Source organism: Trichosurus vulpecula, chromosome 5 (genome assembly GCF_011100635.1).
Source record: "Trichosurus vulpecula isolate mTriVul1 chromosome 5, mTriVul1.pri, whole genome shotgun sequence".
Classification (NCBI taxonomy): Eukaryota; Metazoa; Chordata; class Mammalia; order Diprotodontia; family Phalangeridae; genus Trichosurus; species Trichosurus vulpecula.
This window is the reverse complement of record NC_050577.1, coordinates 276,133,676-276,156,835: the sequence shown is the minus strand read 5'-3', so window position 1 is coordinate 276,156,835 and position 23,160 is coordinate 276,133,676. Positions and strand designations below refer to the sequence as shown.

Here is a 23,160-nt window from a genome sequence, read left to right as displayed (position 1 = left end):
AATATATACAACATTTACCAAACAATTCACAATTCCCCCAACACCCCACCCCCCAATGCTTCTCCCTTCTTCATTTCCCAAGTCCACAATTTTGGAGTCATCCTCAACTCATCACTCTCACCCCCCCCCATATTTGATCAATTGCCAAATCTTGTCAAGTCTACCCCCACAGTTTCTCTCATGTCCAAACCCTTCTTTCCATCCACGCTGCTATCACCCTAATTCAGACCCCTATTACCTCTGGCCTAGACAACTTCAACAGCTTCTTAATTGGTCTTTCTACTTTTGGGAAGACCAACACTCACCCAGCACAGGGAGATCTGGTGGCTACCTCTTACCTCTGGTATAAACCTGTTCTTTTTCCCAGGCTGATTACACACTGTTCTCCTTCCTGCATTTTATGCTCCAGCCAAATTGGTCTGTTTGCTATCCCTTCACCCCTACCCTCCTGCATATTAAAACTTCATCCTCCATTGTTGCACAGGCTGTCTCTACATGCCTCTCTGCCAAGTAGAATGCCCAGCTTTCTTCAAACTTCAGCTGTGTTGTCTTTGTTGTTGTTGTTCAGTCATGTCCTACTCTTTGTGACCCTATTTTGGGATTTTCTTGGCAAAGATGCTACAGTGGTTTGCCATTTCCTTCTCCAGCTCGTTTTACAGATGAGGAAACCAAGACAAACAGGCTTAAGTGACTTGCCCAGGGTCACACAACTAGTAAGTGTCTGAAGTTGGATTTGAACTCAGGTCTTCCTGACCACAGGCCTGGCACCGCATCTACTACACCACTTAGCTGCCCCAAACTCAGTCTAAGTACCACTTCTACAGAAATCCTATCCTGAACCCCCCATTTCCTAGCACTCCCTCACATGTACATATTTTGTATTTACTTTTTCCCATAAATGTGTTTCTCCTGAATAGAATATAAGTTCATTGAGATCAGGGACTGGTTCTTTTTTTTTTCTTAATTCCCAGCACTTAGCATAGTGCTTAATAAGCACATTAGCAGATGCTTAATAAATGCTTGTTGAATGAATGAATGAACATTCTGCCCTAGTAGTTGCCTGCCTCCCTGCCAAGAGGACCTTTATTGATTTTTCAGTTACCCAGGATTCAGCCTCCTTTTAGGAATCTTTTTCTGTTTATATTTTGATCAGCGTTTATTAAGTACCTACCCCATGAAGTACCCTACAATATGTTGGGGAGACTCAAAGATAAAAGGGTACCTAGAAGAGCTGACAAATAGGGTAGGACATGTACACATTTGTTTACAGAGCACTATAACTAGGCACTGATATTTTCAGGAAAGGAGGCAGGAGAAACCCTGAGAATTGGCATGGTGTGTCTATTGTGAAGAGCCCTAGATTTGAAATGAGAAGAGCTGGGTTTTGAATTCCTTTTCTGGATCTATTTCTCTAACTTCCCTTCCAGCTCTAAATTCTGTGAGCTTATGAGTCCACGGGGGCACTTTAAATCAAATATATAATAAAGTATACAAAGCTACATACAAACGGAGACTACAGAACTAGGGGCATGAAAAGGGAAGTATTGATCAAAAAAAGTGGGGCTAGGCTTACTCACGGAAGACATGTTGGAGGAATTTGAGCTAGATGGGGGCAAATAGATAAGATTATCTAGAACCAGAAAAAGGAAGTTGCCTCTAGGAAACCTTCCTGGACTGATCAGATGGTTGCTGCTGACCCAACTCCATTTGGTCCTGGAAGTCTCACTTGCTCTCTCTCTTAATGATGGACTCACCCTTACCCTCCACCTCATTATACTTCATCTGATATGGATTGGCTATTAATATTTCACTGTCTATGTATTGGTGGCCTGCTACTTTTGTTTTAAATATTTGAGTCATTCATCTACCCATTTTTAAAAACAAATATTTATTAAAGCACATTAGGCAGCAATACACCATGAAAGTACTATGCTTATATAAGTGTCCATGCCTTAGATCATATCAGTCATAATAGTGTGAATTCTCAGAAGAGGGAAATATCACTTGGGTACTTCTCCTTAGATAATTCCTAGCCCAGTACCACTTATAGACATTTATGAAAGGTTTGTATTGGTTACGAGGCAGTTATAATAGCCACAGCCTTTGCTTTTTAAATTTAGTTGGAGGAAATATGGGCATTAGTGAAGAGATGCAGAAAATAACAGAAGTCTGTTTTATTCATTAAGCATGTACAAGAAGAGGTTTGAGGAGGCTAGCTGATCCGAGTATGGGGTGGAGATGGAGAAGGAAGAGGCATCTCTCCGACATGGTCCAATATCTCTATCCATATTCCTTTCTTAGCTCAGAGTTCAGCCATTGATTCAGTTGACTCTCCATGAATGAGTCCATAGTCTCTCTCAATGGTGGATTTTCTTTTGAAAATGCTTGGTGATCTGAAAGAGTTAAATACAGCTTCCAAAAAGGCCTTGAAGAGGTCTGCTCAGAGAGAGTATGGTGTGCTTTAAAAAAAAAACGGAGCTCTCTGTTGCCCACCTGACTGACCAAACTCCCTGGGAGTTAAGTTCACAGGTGCAATCCCATTTGGTCTGGACATGAAACCTAACCTGCCTTCCTGCCAAATGCCATGCATGCGGCTTCTATTTCTTTGTTGTTGACACCAGCCTCCTGTACTTACTCTGCAGTGACTCCCCAAGAATCAAAAGTAGATGGGAAACCTGAAGAAAAGGAGTATGGCAAAGAGGTCCGATAAATGAAAGAGGAAGGAGCACATGGGTGGGAGTGGACAAGACAATGGATGCTCTCCTACTTTGCTTTACCCTCTTCATGCACCCAATCTCTTTCCCACGCTTTTCATCCAGTTTCCTACCTACTAGAATTTTTTAATCTGTAGATTTGTTTGTTGGTGACTACTTGTGCATACCCTCTTATATATAACTCACCTTCTTACTTATTTACCAGACATGGTACACTTGCCCCTGTCTATGGCTCTGTCCCTCTGGGCGTAGCAGCAGAACCAGAAATAAAGCATAACATGCCATGTGTGGGATGATTTGAGGAGCACCAAAAGGTCCCCCTGCCCTAAAAGACCTCCATCGCTTTAACTCTGCCAGGCATTCTGTCATCATTGGGCATCACTCTCCTTTGACCTGTGGCATTCCTTTCCTGTTAAATTACAACCACTACATAAGAGTAACAGTAACTCAGTGGCACGCATTGACTCGGATTAGTTTATCACATTAACTAAGTGAGAACCCAGTACAGAGTTAGGCCTGAGGAAAGGAGACACAGAGCAGGTCTTTGATGGGAAAGTTGGGATAGCTTATTGCCTTTCCCCTCCAAGGGTTAACCCAGCTGGGATACAAGCCAAATGCTTTAGTGGGGGTAAGGAGGTAGTGGGGAAGGGTTGTTGAGCAATTAGGGATGTAGCTCCGAGGGTGGAGGTCAACAGGAAAGGAGGGAAGCATTAACTATTGCACATTTTTTTTAGAATGGCCTAATGAAGATTTTATATGTGTATGAGTATATGTATATCTGAGATCACTGATTTGTGACAAGTATCATTGGGGTGTGTGATGCCAGACTGGGACTTAGTCAAATGCAGATGTGATGGCTTATGTTTAAACAGCTTGGCGTTCTCAAAAAAAAAAAAGAAGTGACATTAAACAGTTTAGGTTGAAATGTCTTTCCACTGGGAAAATCAAATGATTTTGCAGAACCCAGGCTAGGAACAGAGAAGCCATTGACCAACCTAAACCCCGCTCTCTCCCTAGTATTTCCTAGCAGTATCTTCTAGAAGCAGCAAGGAAATCGAAGCACTGGAGATAACAGAGGCCCCCCCTCTCAAAAGTACATCTGGGAAAGCAATCGGACAGAGTGGATAAAGGGTTAGCCCAGGAGTCAGATATAGCTGGGCTCATGTCCTGTCTCTGACACATATGAGCTGTGTGATCCTGGGCAAGTCTCTTAATTTCCTACTGCCCAAGACAACTCTCTAAAATAATAAATGACCGATAAGTTGCCAGTGTGCTCTGGTGGAGGCAGTTTCTAGACCATGATGAAATCACAGGTCTAGGCTAGCACCAGGCCTGTATCATCCTCCTTTGCCCAACACACCTTTCCTCTCCACCCAAGCTCTATCAGGTATGATTAAGCAAGTATTAAGGGTAAAAAAAAATATATTGTGAATTGTGTAAATGCTGAAGCCGTTATATTTATGCCATTCTAAAGACCTAAAATACGCACAAAGAAGACCTATTTCACATTCCAACGAATAAATGGTTGGCAAATGGAAATGAATGTCAACTTCATTCAGTATAATTGAATGAGTTATGAAAGGTTTAAAGAAAGAAAACTATTTTGTTTTTTTTTTTAATGGAATTGCTGCATTCTGGCTCTTGCCCTTGGTTGTGCTGACAGCTTTTAATTCTCAAAAGCCTTGAGTCTCACCTTGTTCTTAGGGATTTCAGGCATTTGTGGCAGGAGGAATGAATATCTAATTCCACCATCCGAGGAAAATCTGGGTACCCACCAATCTGTGACCAGATGACACCTGCAGGGGTCTTCTTTTTTATTGGATAACTGGAGGTGGACAGATCAGTCCTCCAGATGGCCTCTATCTCATTCCCCCTTTCTCTAAAAGAATAAGAAAGATGAAGTTAGGAGCAACACTCTCTTCTGCCTTGGGTTTTTTTTTTCCTCCCAACCAAGGGGAATCAGCCCTGTGTGCTCTTCTCTACACCTATTCTTCCCCAGCTCTGCATCTGTGATTGGAGAGGATGGGTTTTCCCCCCAATTTTCCCCAGGATGGGTCTTGCTTAGTTTTCTGGGAAGGTGCAAGAAACAAGGACTGAACAGGAGGTGGGATGTGAACCTAGATATTTTGTTGCTGACCATGTGGGAACTGAGAGACCCTGAGATGCTCACACAATGGCCCAATACTGTGTGGCAGTCAGGGGACCAGTTTTCTCTACCCGAGGGCTTATTTTAAAAAGCCTCTTTTGGCATGCCTGCTTCCTAAGTGGGGAGAATTGGATCGTTTACATAAATGAATGAAAGGTGGGTGCTAGGTGTTTGGACAGAAATATTTGCAAATTTGTTGATTCTAAAGTGGAGTGGAATCTGACATCCAAAGCGTTCCTCTTTTACTCTGATAGCCTGAAATGTACTCAAAGTCATGCTCAGATCTCAGATCGGAATACCTACCCATACATAGTCCCTTCTCAGCCCTGATAGCATCTTGGAACCATTCTCAGCAGTAGAAGGGAGGATAAACCACTCACACACATCAGTGAGGGTTTACTTTTAGCCTCTGTCTCCTGCATGGCTACTTGTGGGACCAGAGAAACCTTTGTTGGTCCCCAAGGCTTATGTCATGTGGTCTAACTGTCCTGGCAACAGTGGTTCTGCCTACCGAGCAATCTTCAGAACTTCGGGACACTCTCGATGCTTAGCCATCAGGAACTGTTTGGGTTGTATTCCACCAGCCCTCGTGAAATAGGTGCATTTCTTTGGCATTGCTACTGTTGCTGGTTTTTTTTGCTTCTCTGGGCTGGCTATGAGAATTGGAAGGCTCAGGTTCAGGTCCCATTCCGCTCGGAGCTGAAGGAAGAAGGCAGAGACAGGCTTTCAGGAAAGGGGAAAGGCAGAAAGAATAGCAGATTTCTTCTCAGGGGCATTGACATTACTTGGGGTCTGGACATAAAAAGAATGGACATTAGGGAAATAACATCTAAGTGAAGTCATAGAAGCATAAGAATCAACAAATAATTGACAAGTATTGAGGGCCTACTCTATGCCCAGTACTGAGATAGATTTGTGGATAAAGGGTAGGATGACGGAACCATTCATGAGCCCCTCTCCCCTAAACCAAGCCCCTTGGTTAATAATGTGGGGATAAATTGCAGGGTATTAAGGCTTGTACTTAGAGGTGTGCTTTCATACCATGATGTAATATTGTGATGCCAGCACTTCTAAGGCAGAAGGTAAATTACTCAGAATTCAAATTAACAAATACCTTTCTGCGTGCTGATAATATGCGATCAGTACTGAGCTAGATGCTGTAGGAGATACAGTGCTGTTCAGTAGAATGAGCAAAGGAGTCAAAAATCTTGGGTTTGAGTCCTACTTCTATCACTAGCTACGTAACCTTGAACAAATCTCTCTTTTTGAGCCTCAGTTTCATCAGTTATAAACTAGAGATGATAAGATTTGTCCTTCCTACCTCACAAGATAGTTGTGAGAATCAAGTAAATTAATTGATGTGAAGGGCTTTGTTTTCATAAAGCAGTGGGTAAATACAAACTATTATAATAACAGAATTATGCTACCTGTGCTCAAGGGAGACCCCATGACATACTGAGGAGAGGACTGAACTTTGAGTTAGAAGACCCATGTTTGAGTCCTGGCTTTCTGCCACTTGAATTAAATGTGTGACTTTAGGCAAGTCATTTGACATCTCTTGGCCTCAGTTTCCTCATCTGTAAAATAAGGACATTAGACTAGACAAATCTAGAGAATCTTCCAGCTCTAACATTCTGCAATGCAGAAATAAAAGCTATCTACAGTTATGTGAAAAAATGCTCCAAATCACTATTGATTAGAGAAATGCAAATTAAAACAACTTTGAGGTACCACCTCACACCTACCAGATTGGCTAATATGACAAAAAAGGAAAATGATAAATGTTGGAGGGGATGTGGAAAAATTGGGAAACTAATGGATGTTGGTAGAGTTGTGAGCTGATCCAACCATTCTGGAGAGCAATTTGGACCTATGCCTATAAAACTATGTCAAAATTAACAGAAGAGAAAATAGAATACTTAAATAACTCCATCTTAGACAAAGAAATTGAATAAGCCATGAATAAACTCCCTAAGAAAAAATTCCCAGCACTAGATGGGTTCACAAGTGAATTCCACTAAACATTTATAGAATAATTAATTCCAGTATGGTATAAACTCTTTGGAAAAATTGGTAGAGACAGAGTCCTACCAAATTCCTTTTATGACATAAATATGGTGCTGATACCTAAACCAGGAAGAGCTGAAACAGAGAAAGAAAACTATAGGGCAATTTCCCTAATGAATATTGATACAAAAATTTAAATAAATTGCTAGCAAGGAGATATGACCAGATGGCATTTATAGGAATACAGAGATAGTTCAATATTAGAAAAACTATGAGCATAACTGACCTTGTATACCCTTTGACCAAGCAATACTACTACTAAGTCTGTATCCCAAAGAGATCAAAGAAAAGGGAAAAAGACCTATATGTACAAATATTTATAGCAGTGGTAGCAAAGAATTGGAAATTGAGGAGATACCCATTAATTGGGGAATGGCTAAATAAGTTATGGTATATAATTGTGATAGAATACTATTGATATATAATAGAATATATTATGTATTTATTCAACATAAAATATTTTATAATATTATATAATATAATTGATATAATAAGAAATGGTGGAGAGGATGGTTTCAGAAAAACTGGGAAGACTTACATGAATGGATGCAAAGTGAAATGAGCAGAACTAAGAAAACATTGTACACAGAAACAGCAATATTGTATGATGATCAACTGTGGATGACATAGCTATTCTCAGCAATGCAATGATCCAAGACAATTCTGAAGGCCTTATGATGAAAAATGCTCTCCACATCCAGAGAAAGAACTGTTAGAGTCTGAATGAAGATTGAATCTTACTTTTTTAAAACTTTCTATATTTTTCTTGTTTTGTCTTGTTTGGTCTGTTTTCTTTTGCAACATGGCTAATATGGAAATAATTGACCTTATCAGTAACAAAAATCAACAGAAATCACAAGATTATTTCAATATAGGTGGAAAAAGATTCTAACAAAACATAGTACCCATTCCTATTAAAAGCACAAGACAGCATAGGAATAAATGGAACTTACCTTAAAATGATAACTACTATTTATCTAAAACCATCAGTAAAGATTATCTGCAATCGGGATAAGCTAGAAGCTGCCCCAATATACTCAGGGTGAAGCAAGGAAGTCCTTCTAACCTCTATTATTTAATATTGTACTAGGAATGTTAGCTATAGCAATAAGAGAAAAAAATTAAAGGAATTAGAATATGCAATGAGGAAACAAAACTATCACTCTTTGCAATGTAAGATGTTATACTTAGAAAATCCTAGAGAATCAACTAAAAAACAACTTGAAATTATTAACACTTTAGCAAAATTGCAGGATACAAAATAAACCCACACAAATCATGAGCATTTATATATATTACAAAGCCTAGCAGCAAGAGAGAGAAATTCCATTTAAAATATAAATAAATAAATAGATAGATAGATAGATAAAATGTAAAATACCTAGGAGTCTACCTGCCAAGACAAACCCAGGAACTATATGAACACAACTATAAAACACTTTTCACACAAATAAAGTCAGATCTAAACAATTGGAAAAATATCAATTGCTCATGGGTAGGCTGAGCCAATATTCAACCTAAATTAATTTACTTATTCAGTGCCATGCCAATCAAACTACCAAAAATTATTTTATAGAGCTAGGAAAAAATAATAACAAAATTCATCTGGAAGAACAAAAGCTCAAGAATATCAAGGGAATTAATGGAAAAATGCAAAGGAAAGTGGCCTAGACATACCAGATCTCAAACTATATTATAAAGTGGTAATTATCAAAACAGTCTGGTCCTAGCTAAGAAGTAAAGTAGTGGATCAGTGAAACAAATTAGGTACACAAGACACAGTAGTAAATGACCATAGTAATCTAGTGTTTGATAAATGCAAAGACCCTAGCTTCTGAGGCAAGAACTCACTACTTGACAAAAACTTCTGGGAAAACTGGAAAACGGTATGGCAGAAACTTGGTATAGACCAACATCATAAACTGTATACCAAGATAAGGGCAAAACGGGTACATGATTTAGACATAAAGGGTGATATCATAAGCAAATTGAGAAAGCAAGTAATAGTTTACCTGTGAGATCTATGGAGAAGGGAAGAATTTATAACCAAACAAGAAATAGAGAGCATTAAAAGAAGTAAATAGATAATTTTGATTACATTAAATTAAAAAGGTTTTGCACAAACAAAATCAATGCAACCAAGATTAGAAGGAAAGCAAAAAGCTGGGAAACAATTTTTACAGCAAGTGTCTGTTATGAAGGCTTCATTTCTCAAATATGTAGAGAACTGAATCAAATTTATGAGAATACAAGTCATTCTGTAATTGATAAATGGTTAAAGGATAAGAACAGGCAGTTTTCAGATGAAGAAATCAAAGCTATCTATAGTCATATGAAAAAAATGCTCTAAATCACTATTGATTAGAGAAATGCAAATTAAAACAACTTTGTGGTAACACCTCACACCTATCAGATTGGCTAATATGAAAGAAAAGGAAAATGATAAATATTGGAAGGGTTGTGAGAAAATTGGGACACATGCACCTTTGGTGGAGTTGCAAACTGATCCAACAATTCTGGAGAGCAATTTGGAACTATGCCCAAAGGGCAATCAAACTGTGACTATCCTTTGATCCAGCAATACCACTACTAGGTCTGTATTCCAAAGAGATTTTCTTTGAAAGGAAAAAGGACCTATATGTACAAAAATATTTATAGCAGCTCTTTTTCTGGTGGCAAAGAATTGGAAATTGAAGGGATGCCCATCAACTGGGAAATGGCTGAACAAGTTATGGTATATGAATGTAATGAAATACTATTGCAGGTGGTTGCAGGTGGATTTCAGAAAAACCTAGAAACATTTACATGAACTGATGCAAAATGAACTGAGCAGAACAGCAACAGCAATGTTGTGCGATCAACGATGAAGGACTTAGCTATTCTCAGCAACACAATGATCCACTACAGTTCCAAAGAACTCATGATGAAAAAGGCTTTAACTGGTGGAGTCTGAATGCAGATCAGAGCATACTATTTTCACTTCTTTTAGTGGTTTTTTTTTTCTTTTGGTCTGTTTCTTCTTCAACAACATGACTAATATGGAAATATACTTTACATAATTGCACATATGTAACCTATATCAAATTGCTCACTGGCCTCCAGATTCCCCAAATCTGACCAAAGCATGACAATAACTTAACCAGGAGCACAGTGACTAAATGAATTGATGTCAGAACTTTCCTGGGCTCTAATGTCATAATGATATATAGAGATATATACACACATACATATACATGTATATATGTGTGTATCTATAGATATATATGTATAGATAAATAGATCTACACACATATACATGTATATATGTGTGTGTATATATACATATAAGTAGATAAATAGATCTATACACAACATATACATGTATATATGTGTGTGTAGATATATGTATAGATAAATAGATCTACACACAACATATACATGTATATATGTGTGTATCTATTGATATATACATATAGATAGATAAATAGATCTACACACAACATATACATGTGTATATTGTGTATAGATATATATGCATAGATAAATAGATCTACACACAACATATACATGTGTGTATATGTGTGTGTATACATATATGTATAGATAAATAGATCTACACACAACATATACATGTATATATGTGTGTATCTATAGATATATATGTATAGATAAATAGATCTACACACAACATATACATGTATATATGTGTGTATGTATATATGTATGAATAGATAAATAGATCTACACACAACATATACATGTATATATGTGTGTATGTATAAATACATAAACAGATCTACACACAACATATACACGTATATATGTGTGTATCTATAGATATATATGTATAGATAGATAAATGGATCTACACACAACATATACATGTATATATGTGTGTGTAGATATCTAAGTATAGATAAATAGATCTACACACAACATATACATGTATATATGTGTGTGTATATATAGATATATATGTATAAATAGATCTACACATATACATGTATATGTGTGTATGTATAGATATATATGTATAGATAGATAGATAAATAGATAGAGCTACACACACACACACACACATATAAAGGATTAGTAAATCAAACAGCATTGGCTCCATCCACTCAACCTAAGGGTTTTTACAGACTGGGAATGGTTTCTCAATCAATTTAGGGGAAAAAAGTGCCAACCAGATTGGGCATTGGTAGTGCCGAGAGATTTTTAGTACTTCTACCCCAAGCCTCAGGCTCATGGGTCCATCATTCCAAGTTCTCTCTGGATTTTGGTACCTGGACTACACTTTCATTGTAATCATTTGTACACACATGTTGTAGGTTTGATATTTTCCATTGTAAACAAATACACACTGGTTTTTTTTTGTCCTGAATGAGGAATAAGCATTTATTAAGTGCCTACTATGTGCCAGGCACTGTGCTAAGTGCTTTAAAATATTATGTCATTTGAGATATTATCTCATTTGATCCTCACAACGACCTGGGGAGGTAAGTACTAGTATTATGTCCATTTTACAGTTGAAGAAACTGAGGCAGACAGAGATTAATGACTTGCTGAGCAATGATTTGCACTCAGGTCTTCTTGGCTCTGGGACCAGTGCTCTATTCACTACATCATCTAGCTATCAGGGACTGTTTAATTTTTTGTCTTTTGTTTTTGTCAACTTTTTTATCTTTTCTCTTTGTGTACCTGACACAGCACCTGTAGCACATAGTAGGTGCTTAATAAATAGATATTGGTTGATGAAATTAAGAGAGGGAAATCTCTGCCCACCCCTATTCCCTGCCCTCAAAAGGAGATTGATTTCACCACAGAAGTTAGGCTCTTCTTCCATAGCTGGCTCTCTTCTTCCAGAACTTGCTCTCTCTAGCACTGACTGATTTCCCTTCAAAGAAAGATACTGTAAACACTTTATCTGAAACCTTTATACCTTGTCTCTGTGATATTCTATAATTTCATCAACTGGTCTGGAAGGAAGTCAATTGATCAGGAGTCTTCTGATCATCTCTATACCTCAACTATCGATGCTTAATAATCTCTTGTTAAATGGTTAATTAATTATATAGTCCGGGTCATTTTATATTTGTTGAGTATATTCCAGTATATGCCCTCCCTCAATCTCAATCTATTGATATGCCACTGGTCCTTTAAGGCCCTGCTCAAATGCAATCTTTTACAGGAACTTTTCCCTGACTGAGCATCTTTCTCAGGCCCAAGTCAGGGCTTTGTAGGTTTCTCTCTTCTATAATGCCATCAGTTTGAGTCCCCCACTAATTGAGCTCCTCCCATCATTAGGAGACTAGCACCCCAGGTCTATTTAACTACTTAACTTCAATAAGCTCTTACAAAAGGATATTTATTTCAAAGATACAGCATCTCTCCCCCACTAAAAAAAGAACCTTGGGTCCATACTTTCCTCATATATCATCTCAGTCTCTGAGGGAGTAGGCTTACAATTTAGCTCAGTTCCTATATAGCATTGGTCCTGTCAGACATGTCCAGATGTGGCACCTGCTGAATGAGCCCATATTTCAGCTACCACTGTTTGAATGGTTTGAATGGACCATAGAAAGAAGGAATTCAAGTAATATATAATGAGACTGGAAAAGTGGAATGGAGTCAGATTGTGAAGGGCATTAAATTCCAACAGAGGTATTCATATTTTACCTAAGGAGTAATCGTGAGCCACTGTGTTTATTGAGGTGGAAGGGGGTGACATGAGAACCCTGAAACACATGGGAAATCCAGTTCCAAACACCTCTCACTAAGCAGGCTAACTTTAAAAAGATAGCAAACTCTGAAAGACCCCAAAGAGATGCAGGGTTTCCACATATGGGATCAAATACTTGCTTTGAGAACATCAGAACAACTTTATCCTATGTCTCTGCAGTCCATAGACTATTTCAGATAAGCTCTCTACATTCATGTCACCCTAGTGAAGGCAGTTTAGGTCTGCTTATATTTTTTTTTAAAGTTAGCATGGATCAGCTCCCATAATATGCTCTAGGTCAATTGCTAGTCACTAGTATTCTAGGGTACAACATCCATTCTTATCATATTAGCTTCCATACTCATAATGAGTAAAGAAATACAACAGATGTTATTAACAGTTCAACCATGTAAGTTATTTCAGAGGAACTGGTCTGACCTATAAAGGAAAAAATACCAGAAAATTATCCAATTATCCAAAATTATCCAAAATGCTAATTTTCCTCTTCAGAGAGTCTTGGATGGCTAATATCTCCAGTGGATTCCTACAGGGGCATAGAAGACCCAAAAATATCTCAGAAGAGACCACCATAGTGTGGCACCCTCTCTGAGTTACTCTCCCAACTTATATTCCCAACTTAACACAGTTTGATTCTCTAGAGAGTGGCTACTACCTCAGGTAGATAGATAGATAGATAGATAGATCTTTGGATCTATCCTCTTAACACTATAGCTTATGAGCCCCTATCAATGTGCTTTCCCTTAACAATCAGCCAGTAGAAACAATGAGCTGTTAGCAAGTCATTTACTAAGATGGTATAGTAAGGATAGTAGGTACAAAATATTGCTCTCCCCATAAAGTGGAGTGCATCCACAAACATGCATAGCATCCACAACCATGGGAATCATAGATGCAAACTTTGAAGTGCAGTGACAGTTAGGAATTTATGTAGGAAGCACATGTAGCAAAAGCAACTCACAACTCCTGGTACTGCAGAGCCTGGAAGTCCTTTCTCTCTTCCTGAAGTTCTCATTATATGTTCCCAGGGTTTGCTCTTCTCTATAGTCCAAATTTCAATTGCCAGGGGTCAGACTACTTGAAACAGCTTCCTTTTTGAGTGACTCTCTTATCTGTATTTGTCTGGGGATATGTGTCTCTGCTTGCTGCTGACTGCAGAGTTCCCTACTGATCCTGTGGCTCCCCTTCAAAGCTGTACGATTAATTGGGGAGGGAGGGGACGTCTCGCTCCACAACTGCTGTTAAGTTCTGATGCCTAGACTGACTTGAGTTCCTCAAGGCCTTACTATTTAAAGCCCTTAAAGACATGGCTAATTTACCTTCTCAGTCAAGCCAATTGTGTTGTTTCTCTCTACTCAGACAGAGAAGTACTTAGCCTCATAAAGTTGTAATCACTCTCTGGAAAGGGAGTAGGAGGAAGAGGCAGATTTTGCCTCCCCCCAAAGTGGGCTTGGGATTTTTGAGTTTTTAAGACCTAACAGATTTGGGCCAAATATTGCATGACCTGGACCCACATGGACTTCTGGGAATATGAATTTTTGCTCATCCCTGGAGCTAGGAAATATCCCATGGTTTTAGTACTGGGGTGGAACTTTGGGAGACCGGAAAAAAAAGAGAAGAGGCCAAGAAAGAGAGAAGAGGAGAGGGGTTTCTCCCTGCCTGGATGCAATTTTAATAGTAGCAGCACTAAGGCCTGAGCTGGTAAGAAGTCATTTCCCTTCTTAGGACGGACACCAGCAGAGAGAGCTATGAAGTCTGTTCCATATCATTGCAGCTGGACGGTGTGGGAAGTTCTAAGTCAGGGCAGATGCATTGCAGGGAGTACGAAAAAACTGAAATATATCCAACTCCCCTCCCCTTCCACTTATTTATTCATTAGCAAGCATTTGTTTGCAGTTGGTGTTTGCTAAGCTGTCCCTGTTACTGACTTTTGTTTTTTCTCTATATAAAGGTATGGTCAACCCAGACGTGTATTTTCTTGTCCACCTCTAGTAGTTTTAGCCACATAGAACTGAGAAAATCAAATTGATTCTATTCTGTAATTGATTTCATTTTGTGTAACTACCTAAGTCATATTTCATTTGTCTCTGAGTTAATTTAGAAGTTTAGTTTTCCTGCTAATCACTGTTCTATTCTTGTTTCAAGGAAAGCTGTTATCCTTGAAGGATGCCAGGGAGTCCAGTCTGTTATTTCTGCAACACTGACTGGCCTTCAAAAAAGTCTGATGGTTGGGGAAGTTAGGTGGTGCAGTGAGTAGAGCACGGGCCCTGGAGTCAGGAGGACCTGAGTTCAAATCCAGCCTCAGACGCTTGACACACTAGCTGTGTGACCTTGGGCAAGTCACTTAACCCCAATTGCCCTGCCTTCTCCCCTCCAAACACAAAATAAAATACTATAAAAAAGTCTGGTGTTATTGCTGGGATACTAACTGGTGAATACTACCAATGAGTTCTCTATAGTGACAAGATGAAAGAAAGGGTTGTTATAGTCCTGCATTCCAAATTTCCAAATCATACTGTCCCCCACATTTATGATTCTGCCTTCTAGGTTTTGGATGCTCCTCCTTTTGTTCATAAAAATAATTTATAAGCCCTCATTTGGGGTCTTTTGGCTTGCTGAGGAGCTAAAGATCCCTTTTATTGGTAACTGCTAGCCTTACTAATAAATTGAATGTGCTCAGAATGCAGCTTCAGTTTATCTTAATTTCAGTACCAACAGAATTTTGACTGGGAGGTTTCTCCCTGGCCCTGGTCTGAGAACCCAGGTCCATTGTTAAGGAATCTCTAATTCAGGGCATATATTATGGTTCTTTTAGTTGTGGTAATACCTAGAATGTTCTAGGTCTTCTGTAACTACATTAATGGAGGTAAGGGGAGAAGAACCACATCTCCCTTCCCTTATGATAGGCTATCACGGTAGTCCAAGGTAATGAGGCCCTGAACTAAAGTATATAAGCAGAGAGAAGAGATTGAATACGAGAGATGTTATGGAGATAGAAATAGCAAGACTGGGCAATTGATTGGATGTGTGGGGTGATAATGCCAAGGTTGGAAACCAATGAAGCTGGAAGAATAGTGGGACCCTTGATAGAAATAAGGAAGTTTGCAGGAAGGGTGAGGAAATATGAGTTCTGTACTGGACATATGAAACATTGCTCTCTTTGAGAGCAGGCATGGTTCTTTGCCTTTCTTTGTATCCCCAACTGTTAGCATGGTGCATGGCACAAAGAGGTGTCTGATAAATGCTAGTTTACTGACTAACATGTTGAGCTTGAGAAGCCCATGGTACAGTCAGTTTGAAACATTCAATAAATAATTGGTAATGAGGGACCAGAGCTCACGAAAGAGGCTAGGACTGGAAATAGAGATATGAGAATCATCTGTATAATTAACCTAGGAGTCATTTGCCTGATTTAACCCATGGGAGATGATGAGATTACCAAGTGAGAGAGTGTAGAGACAGAAGAGGACCCAGGACAAGAGCCTGGTGGTACATCTTCATTTATCGGGCATGACATGGATGATGAATCAGTAAAGAAGGCTGAGACAGAGTAATCAGTTAGGAGAGAAGAGAACCAAGAGAGAACAGTCATGAAAAGCCAGAGAAGGTAGAACACCCATGAAGAGAAGATGTTCAACAGTGTTCAATACTTGAGAGAGGTCAAGGAGAGTCAAGAAAAGGCTGGTCTGATTGAACAAGAGATCAATGGTGACTTTGGAGAGAACAATTTCTGGTTAGACCATGAGATCAGAAATCAGATTGCAAAGGGCTGAAAGTGAGAGTATGAGAGAATTATTCAAATGTTCTTCTGAAGTCTGGGTAAACTATATCCACATCATTCCCCTCAACTTTCACTTTAATAATCCTCTCAAAAAAGGAAATGGGGTTAGTCTGTCATGATCTGTTACTGACGAAACTATGCCAGCTTCTAAAATCATTCTTTTTCGATATGTTTTCTAACCATCTCCTTAGGGAGTCACTGTAGAATTTTGTTTAGAATTGTTAAACTCCCTAGCTTAAAATCTGCGGACTCCTTCTCTTCCCTTTTTTTTTGAAAATTCAGATCAAGACCTTTACTCTTCAATGGTCTTTCCCTCCTCTCATTGTCCATAGCCTTTCAAAGATCGCTGTGACTCACCACTAACATCTTCCAATTCTTTGTGGAATTAATTTGCATGGGCCTGGTGACTAGAACTCCTCAGTGACAGTGAGGTGTTATCTTATTACTTCCTTACTTAGCTTGGATTTCAATTCTGCATTAGTCATTGATTTGTTTCGTCCTATACCATTCCATTCAGACCAGTCCTTGGTCTTCAGTCCTCTCAACATCCTGATCACCCTCTCCTGGATGTGATCCAGTTGATCAGTATCCTCCTTCACCTGCAGCTCCCTTCAAGATCAGGTGGCTCTAACATCCCCCCTTATCCATCAGCTCTGATCTTTCCTCATTTTCCCAGCTGAATGTTTTCCTGGCCTCAGCATTACTTGGCATTTCTTGCTCCTGAAGCTCAGGGTAGATAAAAGGAAATCAGAACCCACCTGGGAGAATAAGAATATCATTTGCTCCAGACAATCTCCTCGGTCCTGCTCCAGAACTTTCTGCTTTTCTGTCCAGGTCTGCAGCCTGCGACTCTGGCACTTATCTATTTTTTCTAAAAGGATATAAAAGTTTTTGGCATCATCTATATTCCCAGTTTTTCTGCTGGCTTCTATATGGTTGATTACATCCTGCCTGGGAAGAGAAAACAGAAAGGAGTTCAATGGATAGAAAGGGTTTCTCCAGGTTTCTTATAAGACAGCTCAAATCCCACCTTCTACAACCAAAGGCCTTCCCCACGGTTTTTTTTTGGGGGGGGGGGCGGGGCACGGAATGGAATGATTCCCTTGTAATTATTTTTAAGGTGCAGTTTGTTTTTTAAAGAAGAGAATTACAGAAAAAAAAAAAGAGAGAGACACTGTTGAAAGATGAACCTCGCTCTCTCTCCCAGCCTAAATATAAAGTTTCCCTGGCAAAGTTCTGAGGAGGAACTAATAATCCCCCTAGGAGGTTAACTTGGTTGTCCAGGGCAGGGGCCCAGAGTAAAAGAGGCCTCCTTTAAAGTCTGCTTGGATATTTTGCATGACCTCACATGCCTTCTCAATGGGTGGGGGAGGGGCCATAGGGAGGAGAGAATTTGAAACTCAAAATCTCCAAAGAATGAATGAATGAAGTCTACCTGGGCATCCCCAGAGCCTTTCGCCAGGTCACACTCACTGCCTTCCTTCAAGGAGGCATTTTACAAAACCCTAGTTTCCTCTCAAAATTTCTTCCTCTCCAGGCCACCTGTTTAACTGGTTCCTTTCCCTGACTTCTCTCTCCCTTTCTCTGCAGAATCCTATGGCGGGCTCAGCTCACAGACCTGAAGGAGTACATCTACCTTACGCACTGGAACATCCTATAGGTGCTGTATTTCTGGATCAGGTACCCGAGCCTGGTGATGTCTGCGTGTAGCGTCTCGACGATCAGCTTCTTGGCCGGTCTGTGCAGGTGAGCAGGAAGGCCCCAAGTCTCAGAGGCCTCATTCAAGAGCAACAAGTTCATTCTCTGGCCCTGCACATCCACCTTGTACTTCTTCTCCTTCGGTAGAGAGGTCAATCTTGCAGGAGTGCTGGATTTACTGGGGAAAGGACAGGGAAGGGGTCTGACCGACGTTCCGACGCATGGAAAGAGCCCCAGTTTCATGGCTCCTTGATGGGCCCCCTGGGATCCAAAGGCACCGGCGGGAGGCAGTTGGGATTCATAGATCGCAGGTGTTTGGAGCCTCCCCCATGCTGACTGGCCCTGGTAGACCCTGTTCACGAGGTTTGCTGCATCCTCCTGCTCCTTACTTGCAGATGGTGATAAGGACATAAAAGTCTCCTTGTTCTGCTCCAGCTGCTGCTCATCTAGCTCCCTCCTCTGCCTCACTAGCCGCTTGTGGTCCATATACTCCTGACTCTTCTCATATAACTCCTCCTCCTCTAGCTTCCATTGTTGCTGTCTCTCCATGTGTTCCCTTTCCAGTTGTTCCCACTTCTGCTGCCGCGCTTGCCACCGCTTCTCCTCCGCCTGCCATTGCTCCCTTCTTTCCTGCCAACGCCTCTCTTCCTCCGCTTGCTCTTCTTGTGAGAGGCCCGTCTTCTCTTTGAGAGGCATCTCCGCTGATGAGTCTGAATCCTTCTCCTCATCGATCCAGACTGATCTTTTAGCTACTACTTCTCTTTCTTCAGAAACTAGAGGATCTTTGCCTTTGTAGCCCACAGGTTTCAAGGCAGTGACCTTGTACTTGGAGTCTACAGCATTTTCAGCATGGATGCCCACGTCCTTAGAGTCTTCAGGGTATAAGCTTATTTTTGGAAGTGGCTGCTTCAAGAAAGGTGTGCCATCAACCCCCATATCGACATCCGTGTCTTTTGTCTTGGTGTTTGGAAAGAGCTGAGCTGCTTCCTCCTCTTCCTCTTTCTCCTCCCCCTCCTCGAGGGATGATTGCTCCTTCATTTCCTCAGGCTTTTGCTCCATTTCTGTCTCTAATACTTCTTCAGTCATGGGGAGGCTTATCTTTTTAGAGGCCTGAGATTTTAGAGGCCTAGAAACATCCTCAGTGAAGTTTCTTCTGTACCGGTCCCCTCCGCCCATTTGCAACTGTTGTTTCACAGGTTTTTCTTCCAGGAGTTGTTGGTATTTCTGCTCTGATGCTTGGAGCTGTATCTCTAGAGCATTCTTCATATCCTCAAGGACTTGGAGCTCCTTCTGGAAGAGGAGTTTTTGGTTGGTTATCTCTTCTGACATCTCTCCTTCTAGGGCTTTATACTGGGTTTCCAGCTTGTGATTTTCTTGAAGCTGAAGGATCAAGGCCTGATTAAGGTTCTCTACCATGGTAGACATGTACTTGATAGCTTTTATTTCTCCCTTGTTGAATATGGCAGAGTCCAAGAGTTCCTGAAGCATGGCCTGAACCTCACCTACCTTTGCATTTGTGGTATTTTTATCTTTAAGCATCTGCTCTGGACTCAGAGGCTGAAGTGGGGAGGAAGATTTATGTAGAATCTTCTCCCTCCAGGCTTTCCAAAAATTGCCTTTAGGCCCTAAGGATAACAGACAAATAAAAGAAAATGAGTTCTTGCTATGACCTAGAGTTGGCATAATTCCCTAGCATTTGTTTGGGCCCAATTCCCATCTAACTCTATTGGGACTTTAGTCTAAATGAGAGTTGGAGCGACATCAGGACCACTGTAGACCGTCAGGAAGAAAACTGTTAAGCCTGGAGTCTTACAACTGGAAAGAGCCCTTCAGATTCCATCGGCCTTTTGTGTGCTGATGTATGTTCACTCCCTCCTACGGCCCCCTTCTTCACCCATTGAGAAAGCAAGGGAAAAAAACATTATCAACCCATCTTCTCTTTCCCTTGTTTTTCTTCTCCCTGCTCCCTTGTCTCCAGGGATACCTCACCCTGAAAACATGGACTCTTCTCCATCTTTGATAAGCCCTCAGAAAGAACCCCAACTGGGCATCCATGATCTTCTGGCCTGTCATTCACCACCAATTCAAACCAAACTGGGGAAGTTTTAGCTTCCATCAGGATCAATGCCTCCTACCCATCCCCTCTCTAACCCATTCCATCCAGTCCCAGTGCATGTGGTACTTACTTAGCGTTCTTTTCTTTTGCTCTTCAATCAGATTAGAACAAAGGGAAATCAAAGACTCGATGCCACCCTCCATGGCAGTGAGAGAAAGTGGCAGTACCCTCTCCATGACTTCTATCCATTCATCATGTTTGTCACATTCCTTTTCACTTTCCTTAGGTTTGGTCTCATGGGACAAATTGTCACCTGAAGAAGAGGCAAAGGGTTAGGGACCTCCGGGCTCAGAATGGTTTGTCCTGTTAACAGAGACAAGAGATGGACACTGGCAGCAATAGTCCTGTCCCCACTGGTGGTGGTGTGACTGCAGGATTCAAGGAGTCCAGAATTCCATAGGATTTTAGTCCCTGGGGGAGGGAGTGAAGGGGAATACCAGACATCAGTAAGCAGGTGAGAGCTCTTTTGGGACACTAGTTTCATGCGATTGCACCCATCCTTAAGACCCTAAAGTCTAGGGGTGGGGAACCTGCAGCCTCAAGGCCACATGTGGCCTTCTAGGTCCCTGGGTGTGGCCTTTTGACTGAGTCCAAGTTTTATAGAACAAGTCCTTTTATGAAGGGGATTTGTTCTGTGAAGTTTGGATTCAGTCAAAGGGCCACACTTGAGGACCTAGAGGGCCACATGTGGCCTCAAGGCTGCAGGTTCCCCATGCCTGCAGACCCACCTAAACCAGTACCTTACCCCATTCACTCATCCAGTTGAGGATTTCATAGAGGCTCCTCTCCTTTGTCTCAGCAGCCTTTGAGAAGCAGGCTATTTTCTCCAGCAAGACGAACCTCTTCTTGCCCTTGTCTTGTCCCCCTTGACTGCTTTTCCTTTGTTTCATGTCTGATCCTGAATCTTCTTGGAAACGACTGATGACACCACTGACATTGCCCAAGATGTCAGAGAGCTGGATAGAAATGTCCTATAGGCCAGGGCGGGAAGGGAGAGGATTCACAGTGGGACTCACAACTACCAATTCTTCAGCACTTGGGGTTGGTGTGGGCCTCTGAAGGCCTCTCCTCCCAGGATCTCTGAGGGAATGAATAATTAGAAACTCATTTCCCTTTGGGGAAAATGAGGCCCGAGGAGCACCCCTACCCCACATTCTGAGAAACCCTGTCAGGAAAGATCCCAGAGGCTCTGTCTACAAGTTTATGTTTTACTCTGATCTGCATCAGCTTAGGGAATCCTGTACAGGAAACTGAAAGACATAATACATCACCCAGGATTCCGTGCCCCTCCTGCCCTCCATGAAAATCATGCATTAAATCATTCTGTAGTCCTGGATCTTTTCCTCAGTTTCTCAAACCCTTCCTCAGTCTTTATTCCCTCTTCTCAGTCCTCTTCCTAAGAATGTCTCAGACCTTGTCCGACACCTATGTATCTGTCCCTCCTGACTCAGGAAGCCAATTTGGTTCCACCTTATCCTCTGAGAGATAAATCTGGGAAGGATATCTACTCTGGCTGAACCTTCCTATGTCCTACCTGGATGTTTAGGTCATGCACAAGACTACCCTGAGGGTTCAAGTCTAGGATCTCTGGATCTACCCCAGCAAGCAGCCCCCAGCTCACATGTCAGACCCTGGGGTCACCCCCAACCTATGTCATGTGATGGAATCAGCAGCTTCTTTCCTTCTTCCTACTTCGTTCCCCTCACCTCTTGGGCTCGCTTCAGCTGGGCCGCTTCGATCTTTGAGATGATTGCCTTCACAGCCGAAGGGGTCACTAGATGGGGACGTCTGGTACAATCTCTCCCAAAGGAACTTTCTGTCATGGTGAAGACTTAGATCTCAGGGAGGAAGAACTGGGAAGACTTGCTTATGTAAATGAATGTAACAAACCAAAAAAGTACTACCAGTGGCACATTCTGTAGGAACACTCATAAAAATGCCCCCTACTCTCCTGCAGTTTCTCCTGTAACTGCCAGATATAAGGTTCCATTTGTCTCAGAGTTCTCAGAACTGACCCTTGGGACCAGGGTGATACTGTCAGTTTTGCAGTATGCTGACTCTAGCTAGCTAGCTAGCTATATCTCTCTGACACTCATGGGCTTCACTTTGAGAAACACAGGATAAGTGCTTTACTTATTAATCGAACTGGGGAAGGGGCTAGAATCTCCCAAACTTAAGAAGCACACAAAGTCACAGCCTAGTCTGTTCTGTCTCTAATACTCCTTCACCTAATCAGTCGGTCAATTTTATTAAAATTTATTAAGCACCTAGTATGTGCCAGGCACTGTGCTTACTGCTGAGGCTACAAATATGAAAAAGGATAGCCCATACCCTTAAGGATCTTACAATTTCATGGGGGAAGACAGAATATAATAAAGAGCTGAAAGGAGAGATGGAGGAAAAGGCACCTTCAAAGGGATATGATGGAGTCTAAAGGGTACAATCAGGTAGAAAATGAATAGATGGCCAGCCTGGGAGCACTCTTTAAATGGGGGCTTTGGAAAGGATTCCTGGAGAAGTTGAGATTTTAGCTGAGATTTTAAGGAAGCCAAGAGACAGAGATGAGGCAGGGGAGAGAATTCAAGGCATGGAAGACAGTCAATGAAAATGCACAGTCAGGAGATCGGAGTGGCTTGTGCAAAGAACAGGAGGGAGGCCAATGTCACTGAATCATGGAGTAGGTGGGAAGAAATAAGGTATAAAAAACCTGGCAAGACAGAAAGGGGCCAGGTTATGAAGGGTTTTAAAAGACAAACAGAATTTTATATCTATTCCTAGAGGTGATAAGGACTCGCTGGAGCTTCTTAAAGAAAGAGATGATACAGTCAGACCTGCCCTTCAGGAGGATAAGTTTGACAAATGAATGGAAGATAGATTGGAATAGGGAGATGTGGCAGCTGGAAGATGAAATGACTGAGG

General features: G+C 41.0%; 1 protein-coding gene across 3 annotated transcripts; it reads right to left on the bottom strand.

Annotated features, from left to right (window-relative positions):
- Positions 1 to 1,866: 1,866 nt before the first annotated feature.
- FAM186B (family with sequence similarity 186 member B) lies at positions 1,867 to 22,212 on the bottom strand. Of its 3 annotated transcripts, none has more exons than XM_036762151.1 (8): positions 21,948 to 22,212; positions 20,987 to 21,321; positions 20,312 to 20,494; positions 18,064 to 19,750; positions 17,186 to 17,378; positions 5,372 to 5,559; positions 4,408 to 4,593; positions 1,867 to 2,393 (listed from the first exon to the last, which is right to left on the bottom strand). In XM_036762151.1, the coding sequence occupies exons 2-8, from the start codon at positions 21,129 to 21,131 to the stop codon at positions 2,303 to 2,305; spliced, it is 2,673 nt and encodes an 890-aa protein (XP_036618046.1). In that variant the 5' UTR covers positions 21,132 to 21,321; positions 21,948 to 22,212; the 3' UTR covers positions 1,867 to 2,302. The 3 variants fall into 3 exon arrangements, with proteins under 3 accessions (XP_036618046.1, XP_036618044.1, XP_036618045.1); XM_036762149.1 differs by having other exon boundaries at positions 20,987 to 21,212; XM_036762150.1 differs by having other exon boundaries at positions 2,152 to 2,393; positions 4,490 to 4,593; positions 20,987 to 21,212; positions 21,948 to 22,208.
- Positions 22,213 to 23,160: the final 948 nt, after the last annotated feature.